The 15,192-nt window shown below is 51.3% G+C and overlaps 1 protein-coding gene across 1 annotated transcript; it reads left to right on the forward strand.

Moving 5' to 3' along the window:
* Nucleotides 1–6,319: 6,319 nt before the first annotated feature.
* HAND1 (heart and neural crest derivatives expressed 1) lies at nucleotides 6,320–14,246 on the forward strand. Its single transcript, XM_053298584.1, has 2 exons — nucleotides 6,320–6,979; nucleotides 12,969–14,246. The coding sequence occupies exons 1-2, from the start codon at nucleotides 6,374–6,376 to the stop codon at nucleotides 13,068–13,070; spliced, it is 708 nt and encodes a 235-aa protein (XP_053154559.1). The 5' UTR covers nucleotides 6,320–6,373; the 3' UTR covers nucleotides 13,071–14,246.
* Nucleotides 14,247–15,192: the final 946 nt, after the last annotated feature.

Here is a 15,192-nt window from a genome sequence, read left to right on the forward strand (position 1 = left end):
TCTTGGGCCGCTTCCCAAGGCGCGCTGGCTTCCTCCCTTCTGCTGCTGGCTCCCGTCTGGCTCCAAGGAAGGCCGGAGCGGAGCGGCTGCTCGTTGGCCTTCAGCTCCTTCTTGCATGGGCGGAATAAAGCCACCGGCCTCGGAGGATAGCGCGGGCTCAGCGCGGGTGGGGGAAGAGGGACAGCAGGGCCGGGCGGCAGAGCGCCGGTGGCGGAAGAGGCTGCCGCTCTCCTCCCCAGACCCTGTCCCTGTGCTGCGACCCGAACGTGCCTCGAGGTGAGGAGTCCCCCCCCCGCCCCCGCCGCCTGCCTCGAAGTCCTGGCCTGGGACCTGGAGCCCTAAAGGGAACTGGCAGGGCTGCTGGGCGGCGCGGAGCGGAGCTGAGGGAGCTGCTCGGGGCTGCTCAGTGATCAGGCCCTCTTCCCTTTCATGAGAGGGTTTCCGCACATGGCAGAGCTGACCGGACTTGGCCTTGGAAATCGGTTCTTTGGGCTGGGACGAAACCCTGGGAGACTCTGGCCCCAGCGAAGCTTCTGCTTCGACAGACTGCCCAGTTCAGATATGGAATCGTAGGAGTGCACAGACAGATGTCGTACATGTGTTGGTGTGAATGGCTGTAAAAGTTAGTGTGCCTTCAAGTCGGTGTCAGTTCCTGGCGCCCACAGAGCCCTGTGGCTGTCTTGGGTAGAATACAGGAGGGGATGACCATTGGCATCTCTCATGCGGTATGGGATGATACCTTTCAGCATCTTCCTGTATTGCTGCTGCCTGATATAGGTGTTCCCCATAGTCTGGGAAACATACCAGCGGGGATTCGAACCGGCCAACTCTGGCTTGCTAGTCAGGTCATTTCCCCTCTGAGCCATTAGGTGGTTATACCTGTGCTCATTTTAAAAGTGAACTTGAGCACAGGCCCTTCAGAGATGCATAGTATAGACAGAAAGTGCACTTCAGCATAACATGTGAATGACTGTACCTGTGTACGGATCATTCTGTACCTGTGTATACTGTACACTCCTTGTAGGAGTGCTGAACATAACATATGAATGGGCCTTATGTCAGCTCTACAAGGGGATTAGGGGAGGACTCTGAGTGCTTGGAGCCAGGGTGCCTAAACCAAGCCTCCATGTTCAGAGGCGATACCAGATGCTGGAACACACAGTAGGGAAAGGCATTGCAGGGAGACATCTAGCAGGCCAGTTTTTTTTAGATGGACCTTGCTGATAGAACATTGGACTTTACTGCTCTGATCCAGCAAGGCTTTCATCCCAGACACATAGAAGGGGCAGCAGGTAGAGCGGGCCTGCTGCCCCCTTTTATAAATTGTTAATAACTGAATGCTGCTTGCAGCTAGAACTGAAGAGGGCCAGATAAGCTGCTCCCTACAGCTGAGCTGAGTCCCCCCATATGGGCCGGGCTGAAGGTGAACAAGGATGCACATGGACAAGGTCACAGCACACTCTTAATAGGCTGGCCCACACTGGCGCTCCCCGCTCCACCAAAGTTCACTACACTGCATTTGCAGGGCAATGGCGGTTTGCAGTACTGGCTGGGAAGGACTGCACTCCTAAAGACAGCCTAGAATACTTCGAGGCCCAGCGTTGGTGAGCGGGCGGGCGGGACTCAAGACCCTTCCTCTTGGTAGGACGCTGGACGAAGGTGGGGAGGAGGCGGGGCCTGTGAAGTGAGTGGCGCCACCACAGGAGCCACGTGAGCCTTCTTGCTTTTCCAGCATCTATTCCGCTCTCCGTAGGTAGAAACAGGCTCTATTAAAATAAATAAAGCTAATATCACTGATCATCCTCATCACTTGTCAGTAGATCCCATCGAATTCGATTTCCGTCGACCGTATATGTTTAGGATTGTGAAATTCTGGGATGCAAGCCTACAGAGAACTAGAGGAGATTAACTACCCTCCCCTCCTTGCTATCAATAAACTGGTGGATGCCCTCTTTTTATCTCCTTTTATTTCTGGACATTTCCCCTCAAAGGAATTGTTTTATAGTTAAGCATTCGTTTTCCAAATACCAAATGCCCCTTGAGGCACTTGGTAGATTTGTACACTGAACAAAGCTATTCATTCATTCATTCATTCATTCATTATATTCGTATATCGCCCCAAATTTCCATCTCTGGGCGGTTTACAGCAACAGTTTAATGGCCAGACGCCAGTGCGGGAGGGCATCTTTGAGTTTTATAAGATCATGGACGGTACGGAGTTAGGGACATTTCTCTCCCTCTGGATACCAGAACTTGGGGTCCCACAATGCTGCTGACTGACAGTATATTTTTTGTGTAAGTGACAAAAGGAAGTTCTTCACATAACACACAAGTAATGTAATATACAACTTCATGGAGGAGAGGTCTATCAACAGCTACTAGTCGGAGGGCTATAGGCCACCTCCAGCCTCAAAGGCAGGATGCCTCTGAGTACCAGTTGCAAGGGAGTAACAGCAGGAGAGAGGGCATGCCCTCAACTCCTGTCTGTGGCTTCCAACGGCATCTGGTGGGCCACTGTGTGAAACAGGATGCTGGACTAGATGGGCCTTGGGCCTGATCCAGCAGGACTGTTCTTATGTTCTTATGGAGTATATACCACAAGACAGTTGACGGCTGCTAGCTTAGACCCCCTTTACTCTTAGACAAAGAGTAAACAGATTCATGGAGGAGAGGTTCTTGAACATAGTAATTAAATTGAGACTCCATCTAGGAAGGCAGTGTATCTCAATACCGAATGACACCGAGGAAAATAACTTTTCATCCTTGTTTGTCTCAAGGTATCTGACTGACCATTAGAGATTTATTATCACTATACCTTAGAAGCATGCTCTAGAACCTGACTCTGTGCTATTGTTGAGCGGGGAGCAGAGAAAAGGCCTCGACTTCCTTGTTATCCCCTAGATTTAACAAAAGAAAGAAAGAAAGAAAGAAAGAAAGAAAGAAAGAAAGAAAGAAAGAAAGAAAGAAAGAAAACGAGCCAATGCACACATTATATTAAAATATTTACATCCCAACCAGAAATATACACGTACACATGCAAACTATGCTGGCGTCAATGTTTGAACTGATTAGGTTCCATCTGAGTCTCTCTCTCTCTTAATGGGAAACATCAGCAGAGATAAGCAAAGCCACTGTATTACTTTAGAAACATCTTGGAATAATAGGCATATGGAGGAGAAAGAGAGAGAGAGAATTATAACATATAAACACGCGCAAAAATGCCGTTTAACATACGTACAAAGGACAGTCAAACAAGTTATCAATTAATTATTCAGTTCCAGGTCGTTTAGCATAAAATAAATATAGGGAAGACCCCCCCCAGCCCCGTCCCCGCTCCACAGGTTAAAATGTGTTATCCTTCCTACTAAACCACTACGGGCTTTGAATATTGCTTTTACGTTTGGATGAGCACATTCACCGCAGTGAAACTCATATGTAGCCCGATCCGAAGCATGCTTGCTGACCAGGAAAGAAGCCTCTCTAGGCTCTGTACCGCAGCCTTCAGAAACGTCCCAGCACTGTTGTAGCGCAACCCTCGCAAGTTTAACTCCGAAGTAAAGCACGCCTTGTTCAATGGGACTTTCTCCCAAAGACAGGCACATAGGAGTGCAGCGCTTTCGGATCGTGTCCTTAAAAAAAAAAAAAAATCTATTAAGCTGTGCTCCCTCTAAGCCGTCTACTACAAATGTGAATGTCTGAAGTAAGCAAATACAAATAATAATAAGTGGCCTTTTCTTCTCGTCGTCTTCAGCTGTTGCTTTGTCACTGACGCTGTCAGTGTCTTCTACCTTTGGAATCGCGAGGGACGCGTTTGTTTCTTCAGCAAGGAATAGAATCCTAGCTTCAACATAAAATCCCACGAAAGGTTTCCCTCCTCACCCCCCCTTTAACGCAGTGGCTGTGGATGGAAATGTGGGGGGAGCGATTATGCACTCTATCTGGCAAGAGATGTGTCTCCCAATATGTGCCTGTTCTGAACCCTCACTTCCACTGTCCCCATCCTAACCACTGGGCGGAGGTTTCATGATCATGGCTGTGATCTGAAGCCTACTTTCTTAGGAGTAAACCCCATCGAACCCCAGAGGAGTTCCATGGCTAAGATCAGCCGGCCGCTGTCTTTGTTTAGAGAACAAATCCACCGGGAAGTTCTCCTCCGCAAACCTGGTATAAAACATGGAAACTTCGCAAGGGAATAGTGCCTTTGGGAAGTGTCGCATAAAAAGTGACCTTTCACTCCAGCCGCAGACGTCAGAACAAGTCTCCAACAAGAGCTCTTTGACATCATCAAGGCCATCAAGGCCATCAGGATGATGTGGGTTCCCAACTCAGGACGACCGCGAGCGCCTCCCAGGCCTCTTTTGCGTTGGTAGCGTGGTAGAATTACTGAATTTAAAAATACAATGTTTATGTTATAGGAAATTGTATGACTTTCCCAGGTGTATGGGTTGGGCGTGGGGAACATCTTTAAGGGACAGTAAATTCCGTTTAATTCAGTGGGAATGCTGAGTAAGCATGCTTTGGAGTATCTAGCAGTGGCCCCACGATATATCCAAGGGCCACTGCCCATGCTGTCCCGAGTCGTCGTCATTAATTATTCCCCAAATCAAAGTTTTCCAAGCTGAAAAGCAAAAGCAAAGCGCAACTCGGTTTTTTGCTGAGCTGCTTGCAGTTTAAAGACCGCTCCTGGGTCGGGCTTTGCATCTTCAAAACAAGCCCGATTCTTACTGTCTATTGCAATCAGCCCGTTGGGTGCTTTCGGCCGTGATCCTTTGAAACAAGTTCCACAGAGATCAATGGGACTGGACTTCCAAGGAGCCTCTCATCGGTATGATAATAAAAGGAAGGGATAGTTCTCTTTCCCGAGCCAAATAATACATATATGGTCTGAGGAGAACGGAATCCTGGCAAGCAAGCAAATCTCCTAAGTATTCAGAGGCTGATTCTGCTCGACATCACCGTGACGATGAAACTAGAACCCAAGCGTGGAACCTCGGCAGCTCGATCTTTTCCGGGTTTACTTGGAAGTAAGTCGTACTGTGTTCAGGGTGACTTACAAATGTGCTCATTTTCCAACCTTCCACGCCTTTACATCCGAGTAAATATGAAAAGGGTCTGATTGCGAATGTGGTTAACATGGTTTCCAATCCGACCACCATGAAGACGACTTCATCATTATCACCACCACCACCACCACCAAGATGCTGCCAATTATAGAGTGGGCACCAACATTAATACTAAGACAGATGGTGGTCGAGAGCCAGTGGAGGGCATGCAGAAAAGGAGAACTGCATTTCGGGGAGCGGCCAGCCAGGCCAGGTTTGTCCCACATGTTACATGAGAGATTAATAACGGTGTATTTCACACTAATGATCCCATCCCAAGGGAAAAGCTCCGCATCCATATATGTGTGGGTGTGGTGGGGGTGGGGGGAGATCAGTCTGAGTTTGAGAAAAGTACCTTTCTTTCAAGTAACCACAGGGATCCAGCAGTGGGCAGGTAGATGGGGACATATCTAGGGGCAATACCCCCCCCCAAATAAATCCTGGCTCTGCACTGGAAGTGACTGGTTGAATAATAATAATAAATAATAATAATAATTCGATTTCTATATCGCCCTTCCAAAAATGGCTCAGGCCGGTTTACAAAGAGAAATAAACAAATAAGATGGCTTCCTGTCCCCAAAGGGCTCACATTCTAAAAAGAAACAAAAGTCACACACCAGCAACAGTCACTGGAAGTACTGTGCTGGGGGTGGATAGGGCCAGTTACTCTCCTCCTGCTAAAGAAAGAGAATCACCACGTTAAAAGGTGCCTCTTTGCCCAGTTAGCAGGGGAAATGCCCAGTTAGCAGGGGAATGTGCGTTTTGGTACAGGAATGTGCGTTTTGGTACCCGGAATCAGTGCCTCTGTCCTGAATGAAACCGAAAGGGCCACACATTTGACAGAAAAGTCACTGGGGAGGCATTTTTCCGGCCGCAGGGCTGATCTGCGCCTATTTGTTGCTGTTGCTCGCTAACGCTGTTGCGGTGGTTGCTCTCATCAAAATGTGGCGGGGGGGACCCAGCGGGGAGGCGCCGCAGCAAACCTCCTCCTTGGCCCGGCCAGGCGACCCTCTCAAGGGCAAATCTCCCCCCAGTGAGCCCTCCCTCTCTTTTCTCCCTCATCTCCTGCTCTCCTCCCCTTCGCAGTGACATCAAAGGGCGCACCGCAGTATAAAGGCGTACAGAGGGGCTGGGACCAGAGAAGGGGGAGAGGCGAGCCAGGCAGCATCCGAGGCAGCTTGTAGCGTGTGGGCGCGCATCGGGGCCGAGCTCGGTCGCCGCCAATGGCTTCGTAGCACCGGAAGGTCGGGGGCGCCGCCGCCGCCGCCGCCATGAACGTGGTGGGGGGCTACCAGGGCCACCCCCATCCCCACCACCACCACCATCATCACCACCACCATCACCCGCACAGCGCCCTGCTCCACGAGCCTTTCCTCTTCGGGCCGCCGCCACCGCCTCCTGCCCCAGCGCGATGCTTCCCGGCGGCCGAGCGGCCCTTCGCGCAGGGCTGGCTGCTGAGCGCCGCCGCCGCCGAGCTCTCGCCGCCGCCGCCTCCTCCTCCTCCTCCAGAACTGGTGTGCGCGGCGGCAGCGGCGGCCGGGCTGGGCTCATCGGGCTCGCCTTCCTCGTCCTACGGCAGCAGCCCCTCGGAGCTTGGCGGGCGCCTGGGGCGGCGGAGGGCGGTGGCGGCGCCTGGCGCTCCCCGCAAGGAGCGCCGCCGCACCGAGAGCCTCAACAGCGCCTTCGCCGAGCTGCGCGAGTGCATCCCCAACGTGCCGGCCGACACGAAGCTCTCCAAGATCAAGACGCTGCGCCTGGCCACCAGCTACATCGCCTATCTCATGGAGGTGCTCGCCAAGGACGGCCCCGCCGCCGAGGGCTTCAAGGCCGAGCTCAAGAAGGCCGAGCCCCGCGAAGCCAAGAGGAAGCGCGACCTGGTAAGAGCAGAGCCGCCCGCCAGGCAGGCACCGCAGCAGCCCCGGGCCGGGTGGGGGGTGTGGGGGAGGGGGTGGGGCGCTCGGCTAGTTGGGACTGAAAAGGTTCTAGCCCTAGTCCGCAATGCCTGGACAGAGCACTCTGCGCATGCTCTGTGGCAACTCTTTGCTAGAGGACTTGGCACTCATGGGAACGAGTGGTGGGGGTGGGGGTGGGGGTGGGGTTCCTTAAGGGGGAGAGTGAAATGTACTCTGCAGGAGCCCTGAGACACTCTTGTCTTTAGCAGGATTGCAAAGAAAGGAAGCCCTGACCTACCCTTTAAACTAATTCCCGTTTTTTTTAATTGTAGTATGTTTGCATTGCATGGTTATGTCTGGAGACATAAGCTAGGATACAGAAAATACTTTGGTGATGATGATGTTGATGATGATGATGATGGAGCATTGCTAAACTAGCCACCACTTCATCCTCATCATGTGAGGGGCAAGTCATGGTTCTGTGAAAGTGAGGGAAATAAACTGCCCAGGATTAGAGCAGCCTGTGCCTTTCACAAGTTCTAGGTCTGAGCAGGGCCTTGTAAAACAGGCTGTGAGCGTCACCCCCTCTACCCTTGCTTAATTTCTGAACTGGGCGCACTCACTCCAGTTATCCTCAAGCCCTGAAGCCCCCCCCCCCATCTCAGGTAGGCCTTCTTATCAAGGAAGTGGCCTGGCCCTCCTCTTCTACTTCAGCCTGCTGGTGGGGGCTCACTCTCAGCTGACTGTATGCTCCTCCAAACAAGCAGCATGAAAATGAAAATAAAAGTCGGCATGGCCGGGAGAAGGCTCGCCTACAGGGCCCGCTTCCTTGACACATCGATCTGTTCTCTGTGGCTGGGATGTTTCAGTCCGGGAGGCTCTTTCGTGGACAGTGAAGTGAGAGTTAGGCCGGGCGTGCTGGGGGAGTCTAAGCCGCTTGGGTGTCAGAGATGCGCAGGCAGAGTGCGGTGAGCAAGCGCCTGGCCACACATCCATCCTAAGGCGTTACTCAGGCGAAAGCGGAGTTGGTTTCAGTGGCCTGCCAAATGTGTGCGGTTCCTAGAGAGTCTTATGTATCATCTTGGGAGTAACTCGTAGGGCTCCCAGGGCAATGCTGACGAAGCCATTGGGTCTTAGGAGCTGCTGTCGGGTCAGTCCCTTCGAACGGGGGGGCGGGGCTGGGGGGGTCACATCCCATATGGACAAGGAAGGCCGCAGTGATTGAAATCAAAGGCTGAATGAATGAATGAATGAATGATCTCTGTTTGAATGATGATTCTGCTGGACTGGAGCAGAACCTCAGCGAATTTATGAGAACGTCCTTAGGAAGTGGCCTTCGACCTCGTCATTCTTTGGGGATGCGGCAGTGGAATTGTGAATGGAGTTCGCGGATAGAGAGAAATGCCCTCCTTTAGTGGCTTGTGGACGGAGCGAGTCTTCCTGAGGCTGGGGAAATAAGGAGGAAGCAACGTTGGTGGAAGAGAGTCCGAGGCAACGAGGGAGCCGGCAGAGTGCTGTGCTGAGCCGTGGCGGCTGCTGCGTCTGCAGCCTCTCTCCGGAGGAAGGAAGCAAGAAGAGCTGCCCTTTGGACCCCAAGGAGTCCCGAAGTGGCGCTGTCCCGTCTGGGATGTGCAGCCAGATGAAGACGCTCTTTGAATCCGCTTGCTGCCGCAATGTTGGCAGAGCCGAGGTTTCGGCACCCACCCTGAACGCTCAATGGTTGTTTGTTTGTTTGTTTGTTTGTTGTTTTAAACCCAACGGACTGGTGGTTCTGCTTTTAAATTATGTCTGCGTGTTTCGTTGTATGATGGTTAAGGGAGAATCGAGAAAAGCCCCCAGTCCAGAGACCCGGCCTGCCATTCCGCCCCATGTCTCTCAGGCCTTTAGACCCCCTTGTCCCGTACACCCGGTTTCTCAGGGGTGGAGGGAGGTCAGGCAGGAGCCCCACAAGGCTGAGGGCCCCCAACAGATCGTTCTCTTCTGGCAGCATTTGCGGGGAGGGAGCGCCCCACGACTAGGCTTTGCTCCCGCCGGGTTACCTTTCCCAGCAGTGTCTACATCCCTTGCGGCAGCAGGGCCGGTAAGGCTATGAGGGGCCCAAGGCTCACGGGAGGGAAGGGCCGGAATGGAGGACGCACACATCCAGAGGGCATCGAGAAGGACCTCTGCACTGCCTTTCTTTCCCACGGTGGATGAACCCGGCCTGGCCGTACTGGGCTCCTCCTCCGGCCAAGCAGTCCAAAATCCCTCTGGTTCCGTGGCGCGGCGGGAGGAGGGCAGGGCAGGCTTGACTCCAGTCACAGCCCCGTTTAAGTCGGTGCTTAACTTTCTGGCGACATTTGCTCCAGTTACTGGTCCTATTTCTCCGGAGTAGCTGAGCGTTTTTATATGGGAATGTGTGCGTAGTACCGAGAGAGTGAAATCTAGAAGGGTGTTGGACCTCAGTATGCATAGCCAATGCGTGTCACATGGTAACGTGGCCTGCAATATAGCATGAAAGGCTGTTTCGGATGAGTTCGAGCCTGCGGTGAGAGGTGCAGCTTTGCCTTGAGAACGCCGTCGTTAGGGTAAATGAAGTCGATCGTCAACCCGATCTATACTGTAAGGTCGTCGTCGTGTGTGTGTGTGTGTGTGTGTGTGTGGCGGGAGGGGGGGGATTTGCCCTTCCCCCCGTTTTAGACCACACCTGATTATTCCTCAGGAGCTCCTGAAGTATGCGAGATGTAAACGAGGAACCACACTAAATCTTTTTTAAAAACGCGGTTGTAATGCTTTTCTCGCCCGCTCCTCCCCAATCTAATCTTAAAGGGCAGCCTGGTTTTGCTTTCTCCCCCCCCCCCCCCGCAACTTTCCTCCCTGGTTTGGGAAGCCTGGAAATGGAAGCGAGTTTGGGGATGGCAGTCTTAGGCCTCAGTCCTGCTCAGTCCTGCTCCTGCTTTCTGAGAGAAACGCGCCTAGGAGGGCAGTGCGTGGGTCGCCCGAGGCGTCCGTTCTGTTGGACCGAATGCTCTATAGCAGGGTTTCTTAACCTTGGGCCCCCAGATGTTATTGGACTACAACTCCCATCATCCTCAGCCACAAATGCCATGTCTGGGGATGATGGGAGTTGTAGTCCAACAACATCTGGGGGCCCAAGGTTTAGAAACCCTGCTCTATAGCATATGTGTGTGGGGGGAGGGGGGCAGAATAATCAAGAATGAATTGATAGGGGGCGGGGGGGGGGCTTGCATGTCTACGGCGCTGGATCCTGCTTGCTTTAAGACCCGCATCCTGTGGCGCGGCCTGCTTGCTCTCTGCCGCGGAACATGCTGCGAGCTCCTTTTGGTCTGAACCGCACCGAGCTCTCCTACTTCCACGCTGCCCGGCACGTGTCAAACCCCCGAAAGAACGCCAGCCTGAGGGTTCAGCCAAAGTGACGCTGCCAATCCGAGAGGGAAAGCAATGGAGCTGGTTGCTCTCGGTTCTGGCAGTCACTTCGCGGGGAGATCTCCCGCAGCCATCGCCGCATACCAGAACGGCACTTAAAAAAAGAAGAAGATGCGGAGATTAACCCGCTTCAGTGAAGGGTGCAAGTTTATTTATAAACATGCCTCGCTACGAGAAACAGTGTTTGGCCTTCTTGTGCGTGCAGGAATGTTAGAAACCACCCATTTATTGTGGCGAACGGAGAGCCCAAGCCGCGCTCGATCCTGCTCTGTAGTAGAGTGGGGCAGAACTAGAATTCGCCATCCTCTGGGTGTTGCCTTTAATTTATATTTCCTTCCTTCATGCAAAGATTCAACTGCGGTGGCTTTAAAAAAAAAAAATGGAGCAGTGTTTGTTGAATGCACGCTTCCGCGTTACACAGCACTCTTCCTACTCTTACTCACAGCCACTGTCGGCGCCTTACAAGAGAGACGCCAATATTCGGCGTCGCTCCCAAACAGTTGCCAGGAAGCCTTCGGTAACTGTACTGGGTGAAAGGCTGCGATAAAGCAGCCAAGGCACACTGATTTGGGAACATGCCTGTCCCACTCCAAGGAGTCAGCACCAGGCTGCCAGTGCCTCGCCGCCGAAGGCTTTTGAAAGGGCGGCCAAATCGGAAAAGGCCCACTGTCCTTCTCGCCTGAAACCGGGTCTTTGGAAACTCTGGCACTGCAGCGGGAGTTTGCTAGTCCCCAACGGCTCGGCTCGAGAGTATTGGGAGACTCCGGGGTGGCAAATGCGGATCCCGGGAGGAGGGGTCGTATTTAAAGCTCCGCTTGAAACTTTTGTGGCCGAACCGTGCCTTGGAATTTCTATCGACTTTTTCCCGGAAAGTCTTTTGCACAGACTTCCGATAGGGCTTCGCAATACGAGCATCCGTAGCAAGCGGTGCCTAAATATTGTTTTAAAAAGATCCTTCGGAACCGATGGAAAGAGCAGGACGTTCCCAGTAATTGTTGCCGCTCTTCCCTTTCCTAAGGACGCGGACGTGGCCTTTGGGGCATTCCTCTGAGTTGTCAGAGAAAGAGAGAGTTTCCCAGTTTCCTCCTCTCGGTCGGATTTCACAAGAATTAAATCGGTCTTGAACACGATTTTCCCACACAGATACGCCAAATACACTGCACACACATTCTCTGGGGGGTAACTACCAAACAGAGGCATGACAGGCCCTCTCCTCTCAATAATACAACCCCAAACAGGCCTTGTTTTCATATTTGCAGTGGACTAAACGTTTCTGCCAGGATGGTAACCCGGACCGGCCCCGATTCGCAACCGTTTCAGACCAGTTGGTCGGTGCAGCTGGGATTCCATCAATTCTATTCAACTGAGCTGTCGTAACTGGAGGGGTGGAATTGCAGTGGGAAGTTAAAATTCGCTTTCCCTCCGTTATTTTATTTTTTAATTTTTTACCTTAATCGGTTTAAAAAAAAAAAAGGCTCAACTTCTGCCTTCCTCAAATGGCGTTTGGATAGGATGACCATTTTGAGAGAGTATTTCTAGGGTTGTTTTTTTTTTTTTACTAAGGAACTATCAAAAGTATTCAATTTGCAGTTCAACGTGTCATGTTGTAATTTTTATCCGAAAAGACCGTCCAGCTCTTTCCTCCATGTGTAGATTTCTCTCCTTCATTAGTTAATCAGTGATTTAAAAGAATCATCATATTAAGTGTTCTCTCTTCAGTTGGAGATATTATCCTCCCAAAGTGTATCTACTACAGTACTGAAAAACTAGGAAGGAGAAACAGAATTTTAAAATAAAAGTAAATGGTTTGTTTTGTTTTCTTAATATCCCCAAGGGGAGGGGGGAGTTTCGACAATGTTATACATGTGAGTTTATACTTTTCAAGCGCCTGTGTAAACCGTAGATTATTTATTAATTCCTCTTCGTGAAACATAAAAGAACCGCCCTGGCAATTAAGAAACTCATAACGAGTATAATTTAGTAGAGCGCTCGGTTGTATTTACCAAAACACGGCCTCGGCTATTTATAAAAGGCCTGCAAATAAAGGCACAAATTTATTGCCTTCCGCCTGATAATCTAATACTCATAAACAGATGAACAATTTTAGGTTCTTATTTACAACCTTCCGGGTGAAGCCCGCAAAGCAAACAGTGGCGTCATGTAGCAAGGGCTAACAAGGTCCTCCTGGGTTTCCCTCTCCTAATCTCCCCCTCAGGCTCTGGGCACGCGCGTGTAAAGGACACCCCCCCCCCACACACACAGCGTGTTTGCTTTGTCGCTGTGTTTATTTGTTACCATTAGGCGCGATCCTGCCGAAAAGAGACACTTGAGAGTGCCATAGAGGTACCACTAGGAGAGTTCGCGTGCTTCCTAATCTTCCATCGGAAATCAATGGGAATCCATGCAAAGGGCCTCCTTTGGGCTGGATCTGGTTGCTACATTGTGAATAGCCTTCATTTACTGTTGTTGTTTATGGATGGTGACTGCTGCTGCTGCGGTTTTCATGCTTAATCCACCCTTCCTGGTGTTTTTGTTTCTTTCCTTGCAGCCGGCCGAGGTTTACTCGCACTCTTTAGGCCCCGGAGAGAAAAGGCTTAAAGGCAGGACTGGCTGGCCTCAGCAGGTCTGGGCGCTGGAACTGAATCAATGATACCGGCTCTTTCGAGACGAAAGACCCAACTCCACGGTTGCTGGTCGCTCCTCTCTGCCTGACGCCCCCTCCCTGCCCCCTAAAGCCCAACCATCCTCCGAAGCAGCGTCCGTCGTCGGCGTGGTTTTCTCCTGGCAAGTCGCTCTCCCTCCGGCAGCCTCGGAGCGTGGGAAGAGCCACCGCCTGGCTGTGATGTGCAATGAGGAGGCTGCAGAGCGGGGCTGGCCGGGAAGGTGCTACACACCTTACTCCGGAGGAGGAGGAGGAGGAGGAGGGAAGAGCTCTCCCTCCCCCAGAAAATGGGCCGCCAGCTGCTTTGATCCGCGATGAAGCCGAGGACTGGGCGCCACTTGGACTCATCCGCGCCAACAGCCCGCTGCCGCCGCGACGTTGGGAGGAAAGAAGCGCCTTGGGAACCGATGGGATGTGGAACGTGTGAAGGAAGCAGCAGGGTGTAATCGATGTGGAGACTGAGCGGGGTGGTGGTGTGTAGACCGCCCGAAATCTCGTGTTGCACAACGAGTGGCTTCAGCCGCAGGAGTGAAACAGCCGACCTTGAACACGTGACTGGGAAGCGAGGGCCAAATCACACGTGACGTGGGTGACGGGTCGCATCCTTGCAAACACGCCCGGGCTATTGTCTTGTGCAGAGAGTAAGCCGTGGGAGCCAGCCGGATCGGGGTGGTGGGGCTGTAACACCTTGCCTCCCACTGTGGCCACGATCCCGACCCCCCTGCTATTTTACACAGCGGGAGGGGGGAGCTTCCATTGGGCGCTGGTGGAAGTGGGGGGTATTCATCCGCTCCCACCCAAATATTTCAGTCCAAGAATCTTTCTCCACGACTTCTTGGCACATTGAGGTAGACCAAAGTTCCACTCATCTGCTGCGACTGACTTCAAAGTATGACTGAAATTCTAAGTATGCCCATGCATAAGTAGTTCCCTCTGAAATCAAATTTGCTTCCCATCCACGTCAACTGAGAGCAAATTCAAGGATAACGGAATCAGGCGTGCTACCACTTTTTCAATGACTTTAGAAATGGCCTTGAAGTAGATGTCCTCTTGCCAGCGGGTATATATAGTATTAACCAGAAAAATTATTCATGGCTACAGATCATAAGGTCATTTAAAATGACCTTAAAGCAGGAGATGTCCTCTTGCCAGCGGATATATAGATTGTAGCCATGAATAATTTTTATGGTTAATACTATATATATATATCCGCTGGCAAGAGGACATCTACTTTTAGGTCATTTTAAAAAACAAAACCTATAAATATTATAGTATCTGAAATATGCAAAATTCGCGGGTAACACAATCGGAAATAACTTTCAAAATAAATTCTGATTCCGTTACGAGGTATTTTGCACCTTTCAGGCGCTATCTATATTATTTAAGGGTTTTGCAAAAATATGGCCGTATAATGGGAGATATTCTCTTAGCAGTAGGTATTTATAAAACCAACTTGAAAAATTGCTTATGACTAAAGTCATTGAAAAAGTGCCTGATTCCCTTACCCTTGGAATTGCCCTTGAGTCACTGTGTCGTGGTCCAGGTATGATAGCAGCCTCACTATCCTAAACACATTTCTTCAGAAATAATACCCGCTAAGAGCAAGGGGGTTACTTTCTGGCATGCACACAGGTTACAGCCTAGATCAGAGTTAGGGAAATTAAGATCCAGCATTTGTACGCTATGCAGCCCAAATGAGGGACTTGCAATGGGAAATTTAACTTTCCAATGAGAAGAAAGTGAAGCCTGTGACCAACTCTCTGTCAGTGAAATTAGTGGGGGGAGCTTTGGCCGGGTCTATTCCTTTGATATGAGTGGGACCAGCATGGTCGGTAGTCGTCGTCCTCAAGCCCTTTACTGAAAAACAGCATTTATGTCAGCCGGGCTCCTCGTGTAAACTCCCTGAAGGTCAGTCTAGATTACTGGCTCAGATCGAAATGCGTCGGGTTAATATGATTGTGTGGATCGGGGCTGTAGAAGAAGTAGGCTGGCTTTGACTGCTTTGCCTGCCCTCTAGCTTGCCTATGTCGCCATTCCTTTTACTTTACATTTTTTCCCCTCCGCCCCATCTGAAGTGACATAGATGCGGAGACACGACGCAGAGAGGAAG

This window comes from Hemicordylus capensis, chromosome 2, assembly GCF_027244095.1.
Source record: "Hemicordylus capensis ecotype Gifberg chromosome 2, rHemCap1.1.pri, whole genome shotgun sequence".
In the NCBI taxonomy this organism is placed as follows: Eukaryota; Metazoa; Chordata; class Lepidosauria; order Squamata; family Cordylidae; genus Hemicordylus; species Hemicordylus capensis.

Bases quoted from the DNA above. Each gene is read 5' to 3' on its own strand.
- HAND1 (XM_053298584.1), top strand. From the start codon at position 6,374: ATGAACGTGGTGGGGGGCTACCAGGGCCACCCCCATCCCCACCACCAC. The intron at 6,980-12,968 runs GTAAGAGCAGAG...CTTTCCTTGCAG, and splicing joins CCAAGAGGAAGCGCGACCTG to CCGGCCGAGGTTTACTCGCA.